At 48.4% G+C, this 18,748-nt stretch overlaps 1 protein-coding gene across 1 annotated transcript in view; it reads left to right on the top strand.

Moving 5' to 3' along the window:
- The window catches only part of LOC130871660 (small G protein signaling modulator 1-like), an 89,297-nt gene that overhangs the window by 59,870 nt on the left and 10,679 nt on the right, over window positions 1-18,748 (top strand). The window contains exons 20-26 of the mRNA XM_057765206.1: window positions 1,822-1,950; window positions 3,664-3,846; window positions 4,526-4,594; window positions 6,221-6,808; window positions 12,978-13,102; window positions 14,146-14,228; window positions 17,923-18,032. Of these exons, the coding sequence (XP_057621189.1) occupies window positions 1,822-1,950; window positions 3,664-3,846; window positions 4,526-4,594; window positions 6,221-6,808; window positions 12,978-13,102; window positions 14,146-14,228; window positions 17,923-18,032 (1,287 nt within the window). The remainder of the gene's footprint in view (window positions 1-1,821; window positions 1,951-3,663; window positions 3,847-4,525; window positions 4,595-6,220; window positions 6,809-12,977; window positions 13,103-14,145; window positions 14,229-17,922; window positions 18,033-18,748) is intronic.

Genomic DNA, 18,748 nt, shown 5'->3' with positions numbered 1-18,748 from the left:
AAGACCAGTGAAGCTGGGAAGCACTTTCTTAATCAGAACCACAAGGGGGTGTGTAGGGCACATAGATGACCACAGTCAGAAATCAAAGAGGAGATATCACTATAGACTCTACAGGCAAAGGAATGGGAGATAACACGCAAATACTATGAAAATGTATGTACCAACAAACTAACAACACAACTCGCAAACTCCTAGAGACACAACTACTGAAATTTCCTCAAAAGGAAATGATAAGCCTGGAGATAAGTGATTTTATAACTCTTATAAAGTAGCCAGGTCGTGGTGGGGCATGCCTTTAATCCCAGCACTCAGGAGGCAGAGGCAGGTGGATCTCTGTGAGTTCGAGGCCAGTCTGGTCTACAGAGCGAGCTCCAGGATAGACTCCAAGGCTACAGAGAAACCCTATTTCAAATAACCAAGAAAACAGAAAAGTGAGGGGGCTAGAGAGATGGCTCAGCCGTTGAAAGCACTGGGTGCTCTTCCAGAGGTCTTGGGTTCGATTCCCAGCACCCACGTGGCAGCTCACAACCATCTATGACTCCAGCTCGGGGGATCCCAGGCCCTCTTCTGGCCTCTGCAGGCATTGCATGCACACTGTGCACTTGTGTTATTCAGTCAAAACACTGTTGTACATAAAATAAAAAATAAGGGAATAAAAAAGCTGAGATACAGATGGCTCTCCAGGGATTCTCCCCACAACCCTGAAAGAAAGGAAGTCATTTCTGATGAAGACTTTGCGTTCTTGCCACAACCCATTTTCTGATTGCTAACTATGCAGGCGTTATCTACTTGGGTGGTCAGAGTTCTCTTGGCAGCCTAAGGATACACTGTAGCAGCAAAGCTTGCACCAGTGACTTTTCTTGAAGTAACAAAGCCCAGCCTGCACCACAGGAAGCCTCCGAAGCCCTTTCTGTGCAGGGGGTTGATGGTGTGAGAGGAGGCAGCTGGAAATGTTCAGTTTGCTTTATTTCACTTTAATTTTCTTCAAGCTAACTCAAGATGAGATTGAGTATGGATCAAATGGAAAGACTAGTTCATTAGGTACTGCCTTGGGCACTTGCCTCCTCCCCCTGCCCCCTTCTCTCCCTCCTGGCTTTTGGGTTCTTTATCTGATTGATTTTAGACGAGGTCTCATGTTGGTTGGCCTTAAACTCTATGTAACTAAAGACGACCTTGACCTTCTGACTTGACCTGCTCTGAATGCTGGGGTCACACAGTGCCCACCTTTTGTGTCATCTCATAAAAACAGGCTCACCCTAGACACAGCCACATCTTTATCTTTTGCCACTGCTCCTCACACTTCGGCCTTTCCCCACACAACAGTGTGTGTCTCCCCTGACCTCGGACGCCCCCACTGGTAGATGGTTTGTGTTGTCTGGTTTAGTTCCTCTTGTGCTAAGGTTAATTGCAGGCTCCTGTATTATGTCATCTCTCTGTTACTGTAACCAGTTTCCAGACTGAACAGCTTAGAGAGAAAAAACGGTTTATCTTGGCTCACAGTTGTAGAGATTTAAATCTGATGGGCCCTGTTGCTCTGTGGGTCTAGGCAGCACAGGACAGCATGGCAGGAGCAAAACAGAGAGGCTTACTATGGGTGGGGCTGAGCCACCATTCCTCCACTGTGACCTAAGACCGACATGGGATTCCAGCTCTTCAAGGCCCCACCAGCTTCCAATAGTGCCTAGCTAGGGACCACATCACTAACACAGGCATTTGGAAGGATGCTCATTCACACCAGGGTCTCACCACAGAAACAAGACTGCAGGGCTGCAGGCCACACTGGCTTCTCCATTGACCAGACCTTTTGCCTCTCCCAAACAGACTTACCCGGAGCCAGAGCTGCTGCGGCTAATCTACTACCGGGGTGTCCAGCCCGAGATCCACAGGGCAGTTTGGCCCTTCCTCCTGGGCCACTACCAGTTCGGGATGACGGAGATGGAGAGGAAGGAGGTTGGTCACCTGTGAGGGCAATGAAAGGAGCAGGGTGCTACAGGGCTGGGTACTATAGGGCTGGGTGCTATGGAGTTAGGTGCTGCAGAGTTGGGTGCTGTGGACTTGGGCACTGTGTGCCTGGGCACTGTGCACATAGGCACTGTACAGCTGCACACGGAACCTGGCCAGGTACTCTGCAGCTGGGCACTGTGCACCTGGGTACTGGGCAGATGGACCCTGTGTTCATGGGCAGTGTGCACCTGGGTACTGTGAAGCTGGGTACCGTGAAGTTGGGCACTGTGCACCTGGGTACTGGGCAGATGGGCATTGTGTGCATGGGCAGTGTGCACCTGGGTACCATGGAGCTGGGTACTGCGCAGTTGGGCACTGGGTAGACGGGTATTATGTACATGGGCAGTGTACACCTGGGTACTGTGGAGTTGGGTACCACAGTTGGACACTGTGCACCTGGGTACTGGGCAAATGGGCATTGTGTACATGGGCACTGTATCTGGGTACTGAGCAGATGGGTATTGTGTGCATGGGCACTGTGTATCTGGGTACTGGGCAGATGGGCATTGTGTGCATGGGCAGTGTGCACCTGGTACTGTGGAGCTGGGTACCACACAGTTGGACACTGTACCCCTGGGTACTGGGCAGATGGGCATTGTGTGTATGAGCCGTGTGGAACTGGGTACTCTGGAGCCCTGCTTGCCTGTTGCAGTGTTGCTGGTGACAGGGGAGAGGCAGGAACATCAGGAAAGAGCTGTGTGGTAGAAACATGATACAAGGGAACTTTCAAATAAATCGACCTCCTATCTTGAGGTCTTACAGACTCCTGCACAATTGTAGGAAGCACTACAGGGACCCACGTGACCTTTACTCAGTTTCCCACATGGTGACCTCCAGCAGAACCGTGATGCTCTTCCTTCCGTGGCTGAGCATCGCTATGTGCAGATGCCACGGCTTCACTCTGAAGCAGTTGATCAGTAGCTAGGCACGGCCATGAATCTCTGTTCACAACTGACTTCCAGTACGGGCTCTGTGTGTTGGAGAATTGCCTGGTGGTAAAATTACTGGGTCGTGTGATGGAGGCATATTCAGTCTTGAAAATGAGAAACTCCAGCAGTGACTGTGCCATCTGTTATTGTCTATGAGTGGTCCTAACCTGATGGATGGGTGGGTGGATGGACAGGAGAGAGTGGAGGAGGTGGACGCATGGATGGGTGGGTGGATGAGTACGTGGATGGGTGGGTGGATGGATGGCAGAATCTTGCTCATCTTGTAATCTATATGCCTGACTTGGTAATAAGTACACAGTGGGTACTTATTAAAAAAAAGTAATGAGGCCGGGCAGTGGTGGCGCACGCCTTTAATCCCAGCACTCGGGAGGCAGAGGCAGGCGGATCTCTGTGAGTTCGAGACCAGCCTGGTCTACAAGAGCTAGTTCCAGGACAGGCTCCAAAACCACAGAGAAACCCTGTCTCGAAAAAAACCAAAAAAAAAAAAAAAAAGTAATGAGTAAATGTATTAAGTAATTAATAAACGAATGAGGAAATAGAGAAATCATGCAGTGTGTAAGATTGTGTAAGAGGAGAAATAGGGAAAGGAGGAGCGCCAGAAGGAGAGTGCGGCTGAAGCTCGCATCTGTTGGGTGCTGACTGCACACATGTGGACAGGTCAGAGTCCAGGGAGCTCAGCACCTCACGTGACTTGCACATGTGCCGACAGGTGGATGAACAGATCCATGCCTGCTATGCACAAACCATGTCGGAGTGGCTGGGCTGTGAGGCTATCGTGAGACAGAGGGAGCGGGAGTCCCACGCTGCTGCCCTGGCCAAGTGCTCTTCAGGGGCTAGCCTGGACAGCCATCTTCACCGGATGCTGCACCGGGACTCTACCATCAGTAACGAGGTAAGGACAGCTGGTCTGAGAGACTGCCAGCGTGAGAGGGACAGAGCCTTGGGGCAGCCTTGCCATTAGCTTTTGTGCGGGAGGGATTGGGGAAACTCCAGAATCAGATATAGGTTCAAAGCCCACAAGGAGTCTCTTACCAGTTCCTTACCTTTGGGCTCAGTTCTTGCATACATACAGTAGGAATGGTGGAGGTGTGGGTACAACCCTAAGAAGACAGTATCAGATTCCAGTGTAGCGTCTGCCCTCCATATGTTCAGCTAATGTGTTCTGAACACCTACTATGTACAAGGACTTTCAAGAATGTTCTGGTAGCTAAGACAGATCTCTGCTCTTACACAGTCCTCAGCTGAACAGCCCAGAGTGGACGGACTGAAGCTGACTGCATGGCAGAGCCTAGGGTCGGAGTGGGGAGGGTAGGACAGAAAAACTGAACCGTGAGCCCCACTTGTTACTCTGGAAGGACATGAATCCTAGCCAGAAGCTCTCAAGTTTGCTAAAGGTGGGGTGCTCTAATGTGGAGGCTGGAAGGTGGGACCCAGAGGCCAAGGTCATCTCCAAGGAGGCTCCAGGGAGCAGCAGGAGCAGAGGCTCTGGGAGGGAGCTTGTGCTAGCCAGAAGGAATGGAGCCCCTAGTGTGACCTTCCATCTTTGTGTCTCTGGTTCCTATCCGCCTCAGTCCTCCCAGAGCTGCAGCTCAGGCCGCCAGAACCTCCGACTGCAGAGCGATTCCAGCAGCAGCACACAGGTGACTTTCAGAGGCCCTGCCCTTCATGCCCCCCCCATCCACACCAGCCCTGCCCTTCCTCCTGGGATTGTAGGGGTTGGATGTTCGTCGTTTACCAGCCACTCACTGCTTGATGTGTTGTGTGTTGGGCTCCCCCCACACACAGGGTTTCCCTGTAGCTTTGGAGCCTGACCTGGAAATCACTCTGTAGACCAGGTTGGCCTCGAACTCACAGAGATCTGCCTGCCTCTGCCTCCCGAGTACACCACCACCACTGGGTCTATCTTGAGCTTTTTATGACTGTATTGGAGTGTGCTCTCTAAGTCACACAAGTGCCTGCAGCCTCCTTGAATCCACAGTGATGGGATGCAGCCTTCGCAGACATCAGCATGCCAGGATCCTAGTTGTTTGTGTAAAATGACAAGTGTGTACACAGGCCAGTGCATCCTTCAGGTCACCATAGAGCAGTGCAGGGTAAAACGACACGGAAATAGCCACCGGGCTGTGTCATTAGGAAGGAAGGACAGGTGCCTGAGCCCGGTCTGTGCAGGTGCAGTGGCTTGCGGGGTATTTTTGCTCAACATTGGTTGAATCTCGGACCCAGCCTCTGTGAATTCGGAGGCTGAACACAAGCCTACTCTCCTGTAAGACGTCACACCTCATGCCTGCACCTCTGTCCTCCCTTGGAGCAGTGCTACAATCACCACTACAATCATCATGTCTCCTGTGTGGCCTTCCAGAACCTTCTGGATGCCTTAACACACACACATACCTAATGTAGAGCAAGAGTTGGTGGTTCTTAAGATCCCACATAAACGCCAGCAGATGTATTGTTCAACAGCTTTTGGCATCACTAGTAAAGCTTACTCCATCTGGAGCCTCATTAAACAGAAAGAAAAGCACAAAGCAGTCTGGAGCGATGTCTCAGTGGTTAAGAGCATGAACTGCTCTTGCCGAGAACCCAAGTTCAATTCCCCACACCTGTATGAGGTGCCTCATAACCCAAGTGTAACCTCAGGAAATCTGGTGCCCTCTTCTGGATTCCAAGGGCACCTGCACTCATGTGGGCATATACACATAGACACATAAATAAAAAATAAAATAGCTGTTTTTAGTGAAAAGTATAAAAACATGCACAGAATGTCACCTTATGGGTATGTGTGTGTGTATGTGTGTATGTTGTGTGTATGTGTGTGTGTGTGTGTGTGCATGTTGACCTAGTCTATAAGAGGTCCCAGCACTGCACACAAAAATGCGGAAATAGACCCAGTGAACTGAGGTTGATGGTGGCCACACAGACGATCAGTGTGAGGCTTTGGAACCTGATGTTTTCTGTGATCTTGAGGGTTACAGCTGAGGGACACAGAGAACCACAAATAAACCCAATATTAGATGTCTGTATGGTGAAAAGCAACCTTCTCCCCAAACTGCATGTCCCTGTTGACCTCCTGAATTGCCAACATAATCTCAGCACTTGGGTTGTTGACTTTCATTAAGAAGAGCACACTGCCTTTGTACTGACTGCATGCTTTTCCACTACATGTAAATCCATCCCGAAACACCCCTGTTGTTGGATATTAAGTTGCTACTTTAAACTGAGTTGCCCTGCACACCCTGACCTGCCTATCTGTGTGTCCCGTTCCTCAGGTATTTGAGTCTGTGGATGAAGTGGAACAGACAGAGGTAGAAGGCAGGTCAGAAGAGAAACAGCCCAAAGTCCCCAACGGGAACCCGGCAAATGGCACTTGCTCCCCAGACTCTGGGCACCCTTCTTCCCACAACTTCTCGTCCGGCCTCTCCGAGCACTCCGAGCCCAGCCTTAGCACCGAAGACAGTGTCTTGGACGCCCAGCGCAGCCTCCCCGCAGTGTTTCGACCTGGAGATAGCAGCGTAGAAGACGGACAGAGCAGCGAAGCCACCACTTCCCGGGACGAAGCCCCCCGGGAGGAGCTGGCGGTGCAAGATAGTCTTGAGAGTGACCTCCTTGCCAATGAGAGCATGGAGGAGTTCATGTCCATCCCTGGCAGCCTGGACGTGGCCCTGCCTGAGAAGGATGGTGCCATGATAGAGGGCTGGCCGGGCGAGACGGACAAGCACGGCCGGGCTGACAGTGAGGACAACCTCTCTGAGGAGCCGGAGATGGAGAGCCTCTTCCCTGCTCTGGCTTCTCTGGCTGTGACCTCCTCGGCCAACAACGAGGCATCGCCTGTGTCTTCCAGTGGCATCACCTACTCTGTAAGTCACTGGGTCTTGCCCCTACGAGGGTGAGACTGGTTGCCGTTTGTTTTTTCCCATCACAGGGAGTCATCGTTGCAGCAGGAAGGCCTGCTGAGCTAGGAGCCAGGAAACCTGACTCCGTCCCTTCTCCTGGCTATGGCACAAGTCCCCTGCCATAGCCTCAGCTCCCCAGCTGCATCCTGGAGCCTCCTCAGAGGTGACCTTGACCTCTGGTAGCTAAGGCTAACCTCTGCTTTCACAGACTTTGGCTGAACAGCCTAAAGCAAAGTTCAGAAACAAATCCACTTTCTCCACGATGTCATCAGCTTCACATCCATGCTGTGTAACCAGTTACCCAAGGCCAGCCACTTTTGCCAACCAGCACTGGGCCCTACTGGGCCCTACATTTGCCTCCGAGTCTGTGGGCCAGCTGGGAAGCTCTGCCCCAAGCTAGGCTCATTATGACATTGGCAGTCAGGGGTTGGTCTGTGTTTTATCTTCTGGCAGGCTAACCTGGGCTAACCTAGACAAACGTAGGCTAGTACTCATGGCAAAGGCAGATGCTAAGCAGAGAGACCCGTCATGCCCATGTATATTTCAAGCCTCTGCTCTGTCTGGCTCACTCACAGCACTGCCATCGCTGGCTGAAGCCAACTGTGTGGCAGAGCCTAGCATTGGAATGGGCAGTGTGGGCAATGGCAGGGGGGTCACAGTGTGGGAGAAAGTGAAGTACTGAGCCATGAGTCCCACCTGTTTCTCTGGATGGACACACATCTCTAGTGTGGAAACAGAGGCGGGTGGGCCCCAAAGGGCCCCAGTACCTTCTCTCCTATGGCTCTTTTCTTCCTCAGTTTACAACTGTGTTTTGTTGGAGTACATGCCACAGTGACTTCCATATGCTTCTTCATCCTATCCAATGTCACAGGCTGCGGGGCTGGGACCCTGCCTATTCTGTGACGTTCCTTCTTTGTGGTTTTGGAATCAGGTCTGTGGACCTTGGCATGTGTGTGATGGCATGTGCAAACACCAGGGATACCCTCAGGAGCAGACCCTCAGGAGCAGGTCTTCAGGGGCCTTCCTTTTTGTTAAGTGTCTCTCCCTGAGCTGTCATTCATCAATTCTGCAGGCCTAGCTGGCCAGCAAGCCTCAGGGATCCTCCTGGCTCCCCCTCCTCAGCTCTGTAAGAGCAAGCATGTGTCCCCATGCCTGGCTTTCTACATGGGTGTTAGAGGTCTGAACATGGGTTCTCATACTTGCCAGACAAGTCCTTTACTGACTGAGCCATCTCCTCAGCTGCTGAAGAATCTCTTAGGAAGATGCCCTCATGCATGTTCATCCTGAGTAATGTTCCTTCCCTCATCCTGACATCTATCCCTTTACTGAGTGCAGGGCCACATGGCTGCCATGTTTGCACAGATTATACGTGGAAGTTTCTGTCCCTAAGAAACACATGGAGGCTTATATTAATTATAAACTGTTTGACCTATTAGCTCAAGCCTATTATTATCTAGCTCTTACAACTTAAATTAAGTCACAATTCTTGTCTAGGTTTAGCCATGTGGCTTGGTATTTTCTCACTAAGGCATTCTCATCTTGCTTCCTCTGGTTCTGGCTGGTGACCGCATCTCTTGCCTTTCCTCTTCCCAGAATTCTCTTAGTCTGGTTACCCCACCTAAACTTCCTGCCTGACTACTAGCCAATCAGCATTTTATAAAACCAATATGATTGACAAATCTTTACAGGGTACAAGAGCATTATCCCACGTCAGTTCCTCTTTTTGTTCTTTTCAAAACAAGACCCTGAATCTAATCACCTTTGTTTAGCATTTTTCCTAACCATTGTCCATAACAATTTGTAACCAACACATTAAACAAAGACAAACATTCATAATCCATTTTAGGGAGTGTGGGCATAGTTTTCTAGGATAATTCCTACTAATTTTGGGGCACTGACAATCTCATGGGACCTAAAGAAAATTTAGGATTATGATTAGGACCTGACTGGAGTATTCTGTAAGGCTGGGTCATCTCAGCTAGCAGTGTCAAGGCTGTTCTTCTTGATATAAAACTCAGAGGAAACTGCAACAGAGGTGCTTGAAACATTGGGTCGTCTGGATCATCTGTTCCCATTGGAGATTTCTCAGGGGGTCTTCCCTGATCAAACCTGATTTTTTAAAACTCAGAATGAATCCACAGCCTCTTATTTCCTGTGGAAATAAAAGCAGAACCTCTTCTTCAAAGTAACATGTCTTTTAACTTTAATTTTGAACTCAAGGTATTTTTAAAATATATAGATTGGATTGATTCAGCAGCACTAATAATCAAATGTCTTTTAGCAGCTGTTGTTCCTTCCTTGGCAGTCAAACAATTCAAAGACAACACAATAACATACAGTATCTAGATTCTCTGTGTATTTTCATCATTATGTGGCTTTTTTTTACTCTATATCTTTTATTTTTATTTTTAATTTTTGATTTTTTTTTTCAGACAAAGTTTCTATGTGTATCTTTGACTGTCTTGGAACTCACTCTGTAGACTAGTCTGGCCTCAAACTCACAGAGATCTGACTGCCTCTGCCTCCCAAGTGCTAGGCATGGTCCACAACACCCAACTACCCTATTTCTTTTTTTTTTTTAAAGGACTTTCTCTATCTTTTTTCTCTCCCAAATCTACATATAATTTTTAAAGTACTATAAACCCGTTTAGAGAGTTTTATTTTGTCTGAATCTGTCTTTACTGTATCTCTCTATCTTTTTCTGACTACATAAGTCTTTACTCTGCTAAGTGATATGGATAGGATTAAAGCTGTGACTTTGGTGGCTGGTTCCATCCCATTCCTTAGCTTTTTGAGAGTCTAGTTTCATGGCAGATGTACTGCAGGATCCAGATTTATTGTCATGACTCTGTGGAGTTTCTAGGTCCATGCCATCACCAAGAAGCCTGATGCCGACTGCTCATAAAGACCACTTAAATGTTTGATGGCAGAGCCTCTTGAAAGAGCTGTGAGGTTTTTGCTGCTAATGCTTAGTCAGAAAGTCTCTCCTAAAGGAGCTGCACCTATGCTTGCCACCAGCAAACAGAGCCTGTTGGAGAAAAGATGGTTACCTATAATTAACACTTAACTCTGTTCTTGTCTATCTAGAATCCTTTTTTAAAAAGCTTTCTCAGTTTTTATGTGAAAATTCTTGCCAAACGTATGGGCACCATTAGTAGGCAGAAGGTTTTGTCCCACCTGGTCCTGTAGCCGTTCTGTCCCAAAGAAACACACAGAGACTTATACTAATTATAAACTGTTTGTCCTATTAGCTCGGGCTTATTACTAACTAGCTCTTACAACTTAAAGTAACCCATAATTCTTATCTATATTTAGTCATATGGCTTGGTACCTTTTCGCAATGAGGCATTCTCATCCTGCATCCTCTATGTCTGACTGGCAACTGTACCTCTGCCTTTCCTCTTCCCAGAATTCTCCTAGTCTGGTTGCTCCACCTATACTTCCTGCCTGACTACTGGCCAATCGGCATTTTATTAAACCAATATGAGTGACAGATCTTTACCGTGTACAAGAGCCTTATCCACACAACAGATGGTCCCTGGTGTGTGATGGTTCAGTTTATGGTTTTCAACTTCACAGTGGTGAAGAATGTATTCTGTCGGAAGCAGACTTTAAGTTGGCATTCAGATCTTTCCCTGCACTAGTGTATGCAGTATGATTTCTCCCCGCAGGGTGGGGCAGTGGCTACAGCTCCCCTGGCCACTCAATCTCGAGGGACCCTCTGGCTCTCTGGCATACTCTGTCATCAGCTGGATGCTCATAGGTTAGGTTCGGGCCACACAGTTTTTAACTTTTACTGTATTTCAACTGCAACTGAGTTTATCCTCTGTAACCCCATCCCAAGGAGAGGAGTACCTGCCCTTCGAAGACTCCGCCCCACTCCTTCCAAGTCTATCCTTATTGTCAGGAAGCCTGTCTAACAGTCATGCATTTAAAGAGGGGTTTTCCCTCTTTCCAAATATTCTCTTTTAGGGGCTAGGGTCATACCTCAGCCAGTAAATTCTGCAGATTCCACACCAAGAGATCACATCAAATCATCCTCATCATCAAAGCACAGTAGACCAGGCACAGTGGCATACAACTTTTATCCCTGTTGGGGGAGGCTGCTCATCCATTCTAGGCTGCTCATCCCAAAAATAATCACACAGAAACTATAGAAAAAATACAAACAGTATTTGCAATATTGTTTGGCCAATGGCTTAAACATATTGCTAGCTAGCTCTTATATCCTAAACTAACCCATTTCTATTAATCTGTGTATCATCACATCACTGTGGCTTACTGGGTAAAGTTCCGTCCCCAGCATCTGTCTCCCATGGGGCTACATAGCATCTCCTGATTCTGCCTACTCTCTCTCCTCTCTCTCTCCATATATATATATAAAATCTTCCAGCATGGCTATATTCTGTTAAGCCATTGGCTGAAAGCAGCTTCTTTATTAACCAATGAAAGCAATACATATACAAAAGAACTTCCCACACCATATCCCAACACCTGAGAGGCAGAGACAGGCCTCTCTGAGTTAGAGGCCAGCCTGGTCACAGAGTGAGTTCCAGTACAGCCTGGTCTACACATACCCCATCTTAGAACAAACAGTAACAAAATCAATGAACAAGTAAAAACCAGGATGGATTATGTAGCTCAGTGGCAGAGCACTTACCTACCCTGCACAGAACACTGGGTTAGATCCCCAGTAACATACACACACACACACACACTCATACCACACATACACAGTCACACAGACACACACACACAGACAAATGCACATGCATCCAAGCACACATAGACATACACAGAGATACAGAGACACATATAAGTGCACACTCACACACGGGTATACGCATACAGACACACACGCACACAGTCACACAGACACACTCAGTCACACAGACACACACATACAGACAAATGCACATGCATACAAACACACATAGACATACACAGAGATACAGACACACATATAAGGTCACATTCACACACAGACATGCACACACAGACACACACAGGCACATATGCACACAGATGCACAGAAACACACAGGCACACAATGTACCTGTGTGTATAAGGGGTCTCTCTTTGTCACTGTGAGCCACTCTTTCTGGCGCAAGTCTCCCTTTCTTCCCAGCCAGGGTTTGTTGGGCTTGTGACTCAGTTGGTCCTGGAGTGTCCCACTTGTTCAATACACTGCTCTTGCTGCTTCGACATTTCTTCTCTCCTCCTGCATCTCTGGCTGGGTCTTTGTCGGGATACCTCCCATGCCCTTCTCACTTTCCTCTTAACGGTCACCTTCCGTGACAGGCGGTGGTGGCGCACGCCTTTAATCCCAGCACTCGGGAGGCAGAGGCAGGTGGATCTCTGGGAGTTCGAGACCAGCCTGGTCTACAAGAGCTAGTTCCAGGACAGGCTCCAAAGCTACAGAGAAATCCTGTCTCAAACCCCACCCCCCCAAAAAAAAACAGTCACCTTCCCCTGGGTCTCCAGCTCCTGGCTCTCTCTTCAGCGATGTCTGCTGCTGGAGCTGGGAGTGCAGCTCATGACCTGCCTGGCCGGATCTAGGGTTTGATCTTCAGTGCAACCAAACCTGTCTGTTTTCAATCTGTGTGCCTAGTGTGAGCCGGATGTCTTTCTCACGTGACTTATTATTTTCTCCTGTGTGCTGTGAGATCCCTGCTGGACTCTAAGAATCTGGCTCCTGTCCCTACTCTGTTTTCGTTTCCTTGTTTCTCAGACAGAGGCTCATGATGCAGCCTGGGCTGGCCTTGAGTTCACTCTGTAACCCAACTTCTAACTTACAGCAGTTCTCCTACCTCAGGCTCCTGAGGACTGAGGTGACAGCTTTGTGCCGCTTTTAAATGTATTAAATATATTTGTTTACAGTTCTGTTCTGATGCACACATGTCTGCCTGCAGTCCCAGCACTCTAGGTGTTGAGGCAGGAGGATTATGAGTTCCAGACCAGCCTGGGCTACATCATGAGACCTGGTTGCAAAAGAATACTTTTACATCATGCAAAGTGAAAATAACTTTCCCAGGAAACAAAAGAAAGCCAACTCTGGAGTGAACTGTTGGGAGGTGAGGGCTGGAAGTAGTTCTTGGGGTCAGTGCCCCCTTCGTTCCTCTCCCGCCCACAGCCGGAGCTACTGGACCTGTACACAGTGAACCTCCACCGCATTGAGAAAGACGTGCAGAGGTGTGACCGCAGCTACTGGTACTTCACAGCCGCCAACCTGGAGAAGCTGAGGAACATCATGTGCAGGTGGCTGCGGTTGGGGGAGTGGGAGGGGCAGTGCAGGAGCAGGGAGGGGGAGATTGGGGGGATGGGAGACATGTGGGGTGGGGTGGGAAAGTGGAGGCTGTAGGAAATCTAGCTGCAGCTTTGGTCCCTGTTGCTGCTACCACTCTGATACGAAGTTTTATTTTATTCATAGTACCAGTAATAATATAGGACAAACTGAAGGTCAGAAGTAGAGAGAACAGAGGCATGCGTGCTCCTTAGTGCTTAGCTCCCTCTACACACACACACACACACACACACACACACACACACACACGGTCCAGGATCCCCTGCCTGAGGAATGGTGCTGCCCACAGTGGTCTGTGGCATCCTAGACCTATTAACATGGAACCAAGACGGTTTCCCAGCGGCCACCACCATGATGTAGACTAGCCTTTACTCCCTTCCCAACATGACCCTTAGCACTAACTGTCACCCAACTGTGGGCATGTCCGTTGCTTCTCTGTGCCTCAGTCTCCTTGCCCGAGAAACACGATCTTGATGAGACCCACTTGACATGATCGCTTTAAGGTTTAAAGATTCTAGGTGCGTACAGGGCAGAGGATGTTGTGGCCCAGTGGGTCAAAGCTGGTTATTCATAGTGACTGATCCAAATTCCTGGCAGACACAGAGGGAATCAATAGGGCAAATCCCTAGAGACTTTAGTGAGTCACGTATTTGTGCAGAGTGAAGAATTCCTCCCGGTAGCCAGAGAAGAAGCACTTGAAAGGGATGTGTGGATCTGGGGGGAGGAGATGAAGATACTCTGCTCATGCACCCACGACAGCGCCCCTGGGTGGTAGTACTTGTGGAGTGTCCTGTGCTCTGTGATGCCCTCTTGGGCAGGGTTGCCCTGATGGCTGCACCTAGAATGTGTGGGACACTGAAGGTGGGCATCGGACTGAGGGATGGAGGACCAGATGGAAGAAAGGAGCAAGGAGAGTTTGGAAGAAGCAGGCTGGGAGGAGGCAGGACATGTGAGGTGTAGGCTGTGGCACCCTCATTGTGCCCTGTTTCTTCTGCAGCTACATCTGGCAACACATTGAGATTGGCTACGTCCAGGGCATGTGTGACCTTCTGGCCCCACTGCTGGTCATCCTGGATGATGGTGAGTGTTTCCCCTGCATGTGGGAGAGGAAGGGCCAGCCTTACTTATGTCTCTATGGACTGGGTCAGGACATTTGCACAGCCTGATGAACTCATCCCAAACCCAGTACTATGAGACATCCCCGTCCCACAGTGCACTGTGCTGAGGTCCACCTGGCTGTAGTGAGCCTATGACCTGGTCCAGATGGTGCCCCTCGTATAAACTCTATCAGAGCCTCTGACCTGGTCCAGATGGTGCCCCTCGTATAAACTCTACCAGAGCCTCTGACCTGGTCCAGATGGTGCCCCTCGTATAAACTCTACCAGAGCCTCTGACCTGGTCCAGATGGTGCCCCTCATATAAACTCTGTCAGAGCCTCTGACCTGGTCCAGATGGTGCCCCTCGTATAAACTCTATCAGAGCCTCTGACCTGGTCCAGATGGTGCCCCTCATATAAATTACCAGAGCCTCTGACCTGGTCCAGATGGTGCCCCTCGTATAAACTCTACCAGAGCCTCTGACCTGGTCCAGATGGTGCCCCTCGTATAAACTCTACCAAACAGTGTAAGATTGAAGGGTAGATCTTCACAAGTTCTCCTCCCCAGCCCCCCCCAAAATAATTAACAAATTCAATCCAACAACATATAAAGAATTAGACAATGTGACCAATTGGGGTTTGTCCCAGAACTGCAAAGACAGTTTAATATCTGAGCATCAATCAATATAATCAATATAACATAATACAATAATATATATAATATAATATAATATAATATAATGCAATCAATATAATGCATCACCTGAATGTAGACGCCAGCTGCACGATCATTTTCTAGCCGCCCAGACATAAATAATCACACAAAAACTTTATTAATTACAACATTGGCCAATGACTTGGTTATTTCTAGCTAGCTCTTACATCTTAAATTAACCCATTTCTATTAATCTGTGTATCACCACGAGAATGTGACCTACTGGTAAGGTTCCATTGTCTTTCTCCTTTGGCAGATACATGGCGTCTCCCTTACTCTGCCTTCTTTCCTCCTCTACCTCTGCTTGGATTTCCTGCCTTTCTATATTCTGTCCTGCTGTAGGCTGAAGAAGCTTCTTTATTAGCCAGTGGTAGTAAAATATATTCACAGCATGCAGAAGGGAATCCCACATCACCTGACTCTAAAAGACAGGCAGGGTGTGGTAGCCATGCCTGTGGTCCCAGCTCTCCAGAGGACGAGAGGTTCAAAGTCATCCTTGACCAAGGTGAAGTTAAGGCAAACATGGGCTACATGAGGTCCTGTCTCAAAATATTAAAAGAGGCAGGGAGAAGAACTGGAAAGGAATTAAAATCATCCTTGGTGTGTCCTGGTTCTGGATGATTTGACTTTAGGATGAAAATCCAAAGAATAAGAAACAGAGTGAGTGAGTCTGTCAGGGCTGGGGAACGCAGGCATAATATTGTATTTCTACACAGCTGAGCTGAGCAATGCTAAGGTGAAATTAAGATGATGAGCCCATGTGTCATGTCTCCTAACGAAAGAAGTGTTTTCAGTACCTTTAAAGGTGTGGCTTATCCACCGAACACCACAAACATTGTCAGTCAGAGGAGAGGAAGCAGAAACGGGGGCACATCTCCCGTTGCAGCTGAAAGGCTTGGTGCTGGTGAGGAACATTGTCCTCTGTACTATGTGCGGACTCAGGAAAGCCCTGTCAGAATCCCCGGCTGTGGCAGCAGGATGACTTGGGGGGTAAAGGCATTGATGACCTGAGTTTGACCTCTGGGACTCACGTGGTGAAAGGAGGGAACTGACTGCCCCAAGTTGTATGCGCGCGCGCGCGCGCGCGCACACACACACACACACACACAGGCAGAGAGAGAGAGAGAGAGAGAGAGAGAGAGAGAGAGAGAGGCCGCTTTGGTGCCTTCACCAGGGCCTGCATGTTGATTCTGGGCTGCAACTGAGTCCTGAAAGAAGGGTTTGCCATTGACACTCAGCTAACTAACTGTACAACTCACACAAGCTCAGTCATGTCAAGTTAGCAGCTGCTGCAGTGACGGGAAACACACATACAAAAGATGGAAGACCTGCCTCACTCGCCCCACACAAGAAGCACACTTGAACTTGACCCCAGAAAGAACCAAAATGGCAACACTCTTCACTCTTAGAAGAAGGCTTTCAGGTGAATGCTGGTCACTTTGCTGGGATGGTCGATGTTGTGAAATCTTACAGTAACTCAGCAAGCAAAAACTGGTCCACTGGGGCTAAGATTGGCGGCCAAACTTGGTAAGCTAAGCAGTCTCCCAGATGGTCCTGGTTTGGAAGGCATGAAGGAATCAGAACTGTGGAGGTCTGGTGCTGTGAGAGACGGTAGTCAGCAATGTGTCAGGGTGACTGTAATCGTGACAAGTAGTCCAGGCAATACAGACCAGGGTGACGGGCCGCCAGACTATGAAGACATCTACTGCTCACAGTTTCTGCCGATTCCTTTATATATATATATATATATATATATATATATATATATATATTTGTTATGTATACAATATTCTATGTGTGTATGCCTGCAGGCCAGAAGAGGGCACCAGATCCCATTACAGATGGTTGTGAGCCACCATGTGGTTGCTGGGAATTGAACTCAGGACCTTTAGAAGAGCAGGCAATGCTCTTAACCACTGAGCCATCTCTCCAGCCCCCCTGCCGATTCCTTTTAAACCTGAGTGGGATCCAGTGTCTTTGAGGAGCTTCCAATAGTGTTATCTCCCCCAAGGTTACTAAGGGAAACTAGAAAAACTACCATTTTCAAATAAGATTTTCAAATGCAGTCCAGTATGCCAAGTTTCTACAGAATTTCTCAGAGGCTTTGCTTTCTTTTTTCAATTTTTGAGGTTTTATTTTTATTTGCTGTATGGGTGTTTTGCCTGATTATGTATTTGTGTACCACGTGCCTACAGTGGAGGTCAGAAAAAGGTGACAGATCCCTTGGAACTGAATTACAGATGATTGTGAACTGCCATGTGAGTGCTGGGAATCAAACCCAGGTCCTCTTAACCACTGACCCCTACTTTCTTAATATATGTAAATAGATATTCCAGGCAGCATTTGCTGAAGGAGTTTGTCCCTTCTTTACATAACATCAACCAAAGCTCTTGCTATGTTGACAGTTACTTTTTAAAAAAATAATTTATTTTTATTTTATGTACAGTGGTGTTTTGCCTGCATGTAAATCTCTGTGAGGGCATCAGATCCCCTGGAACTGCAGTTACAGACAGTTGTGAGCTGCCATGTGAGTGCTGGGAATTGAACCCGGGTCCTTTGGGAGAGCAGACAGTGCTTTCAGCCACTTAGCGGTCTCCCCAGCCCCCAGCAGTTGCTCTTGAATACAGTGACTTCCAGAGTTGAGAATTCCATGAATCAGTAGAATTCTGAAGGAAAGAACTATGGAGACCAGCAAAGCAGCATGGGCTTTGTGTCCCAACCAATGGAGAGCTTTCACGAGTGTTTATGTCTGAGAGAGGCTGTTCCTCCCAGTGTCTCTGAAGCAAGACCTGTGACATGCTAAAGGTTGCTGGGCATCCAAGGGCATGGCCTCCACTGAGTCCTTCCCGCCCATCTGTTTCTCATGTGATCATGGCCTCTGCTCTGGGCTTTCCACTGTCTCTCAGGAGCCCCAGTGCCTGAGGCAGTGGTCTGGCTAAGGCTTTGTCCTGCTCTGTCCCCAGAGGCCCTGGCCTTCAGCTGCTTCACGGAGCTCATGAAGAGGATGAACCAAAACTTCCCCCACGGAGGTGCCATGGACACGCACTTTGCCAACATGAGGTCCCTGATCCAGGTAGGACCCTGAGGCTTCCTGCTCTGACTTTAAGGGAGACAGGGAGTATTGCAAATGACTTAAGGGTCAGCAGTTTGCAGGCCAAGGGCATGCACAGCTGGTAGAGTGCTTGCACCCATAAACACCTAGATCATTGTATGATTCCTTGAGCCTTTTTCAGGCATCCTGACTTTGATTTTATCCCCCTTCTGTATTAATCTGTCTCCCTCCCCCTCCCTAACTGGAGGCCTCCATCTTCCCCATCCCCCTCCAGATCACTTGTCCCCATTATTCCCCTCTCTGTGGCTCCCTGGCCTCCCTATCCCTTTCTTACTTTCCTGTTCTGCAGTCACTGGAGGCTGTGGACTGGAGTCTGAAGATTTGCAGCTCAGAGAGTCAGAAGAGAGCTAACACACCGAGTTTGTCTTTCTGAGTCTGGGTTATCTCGCTCAATATGATCTTTTCTAGTTCCATTTATTTACCCTCAAAACACATGGTTTTCTTCTTCTTTAGAGCTAAATACTATTCTTCTGTGTATAGTACCATATTGTCATCTCCCGTTTGCTGGTTGAAGGACATGTACGGTGTTTCCATTTCGTTGCTATTGTGGATAGAGCAGCCCAAACTATGGAGCAGGACGCTGAGTGCTTCAAGCACATGCCAAGGAGTGCTACAGCTGGGTCAGAAGTTAGGTTTCCTTTTAGGCTTTTGCGCGTTCTCCACACTGGTTTCCACAG

Source organism: Chionomys nivalis, chromosome 3 (assembly GCF_950005125.1).
Source record: "Chionomys nivalis chromosome 3, mChiNiv1.1, whole genome shotgun sequence".
NCBI lineage: Eukaryota > Metazoa > Chordata > Mammalia > Rodentia > Cricetidae > Chionomys > Chionomys nivalis.
This window is presented reverse-complemented; position numbering and strand designations above follow the sequence as displayed.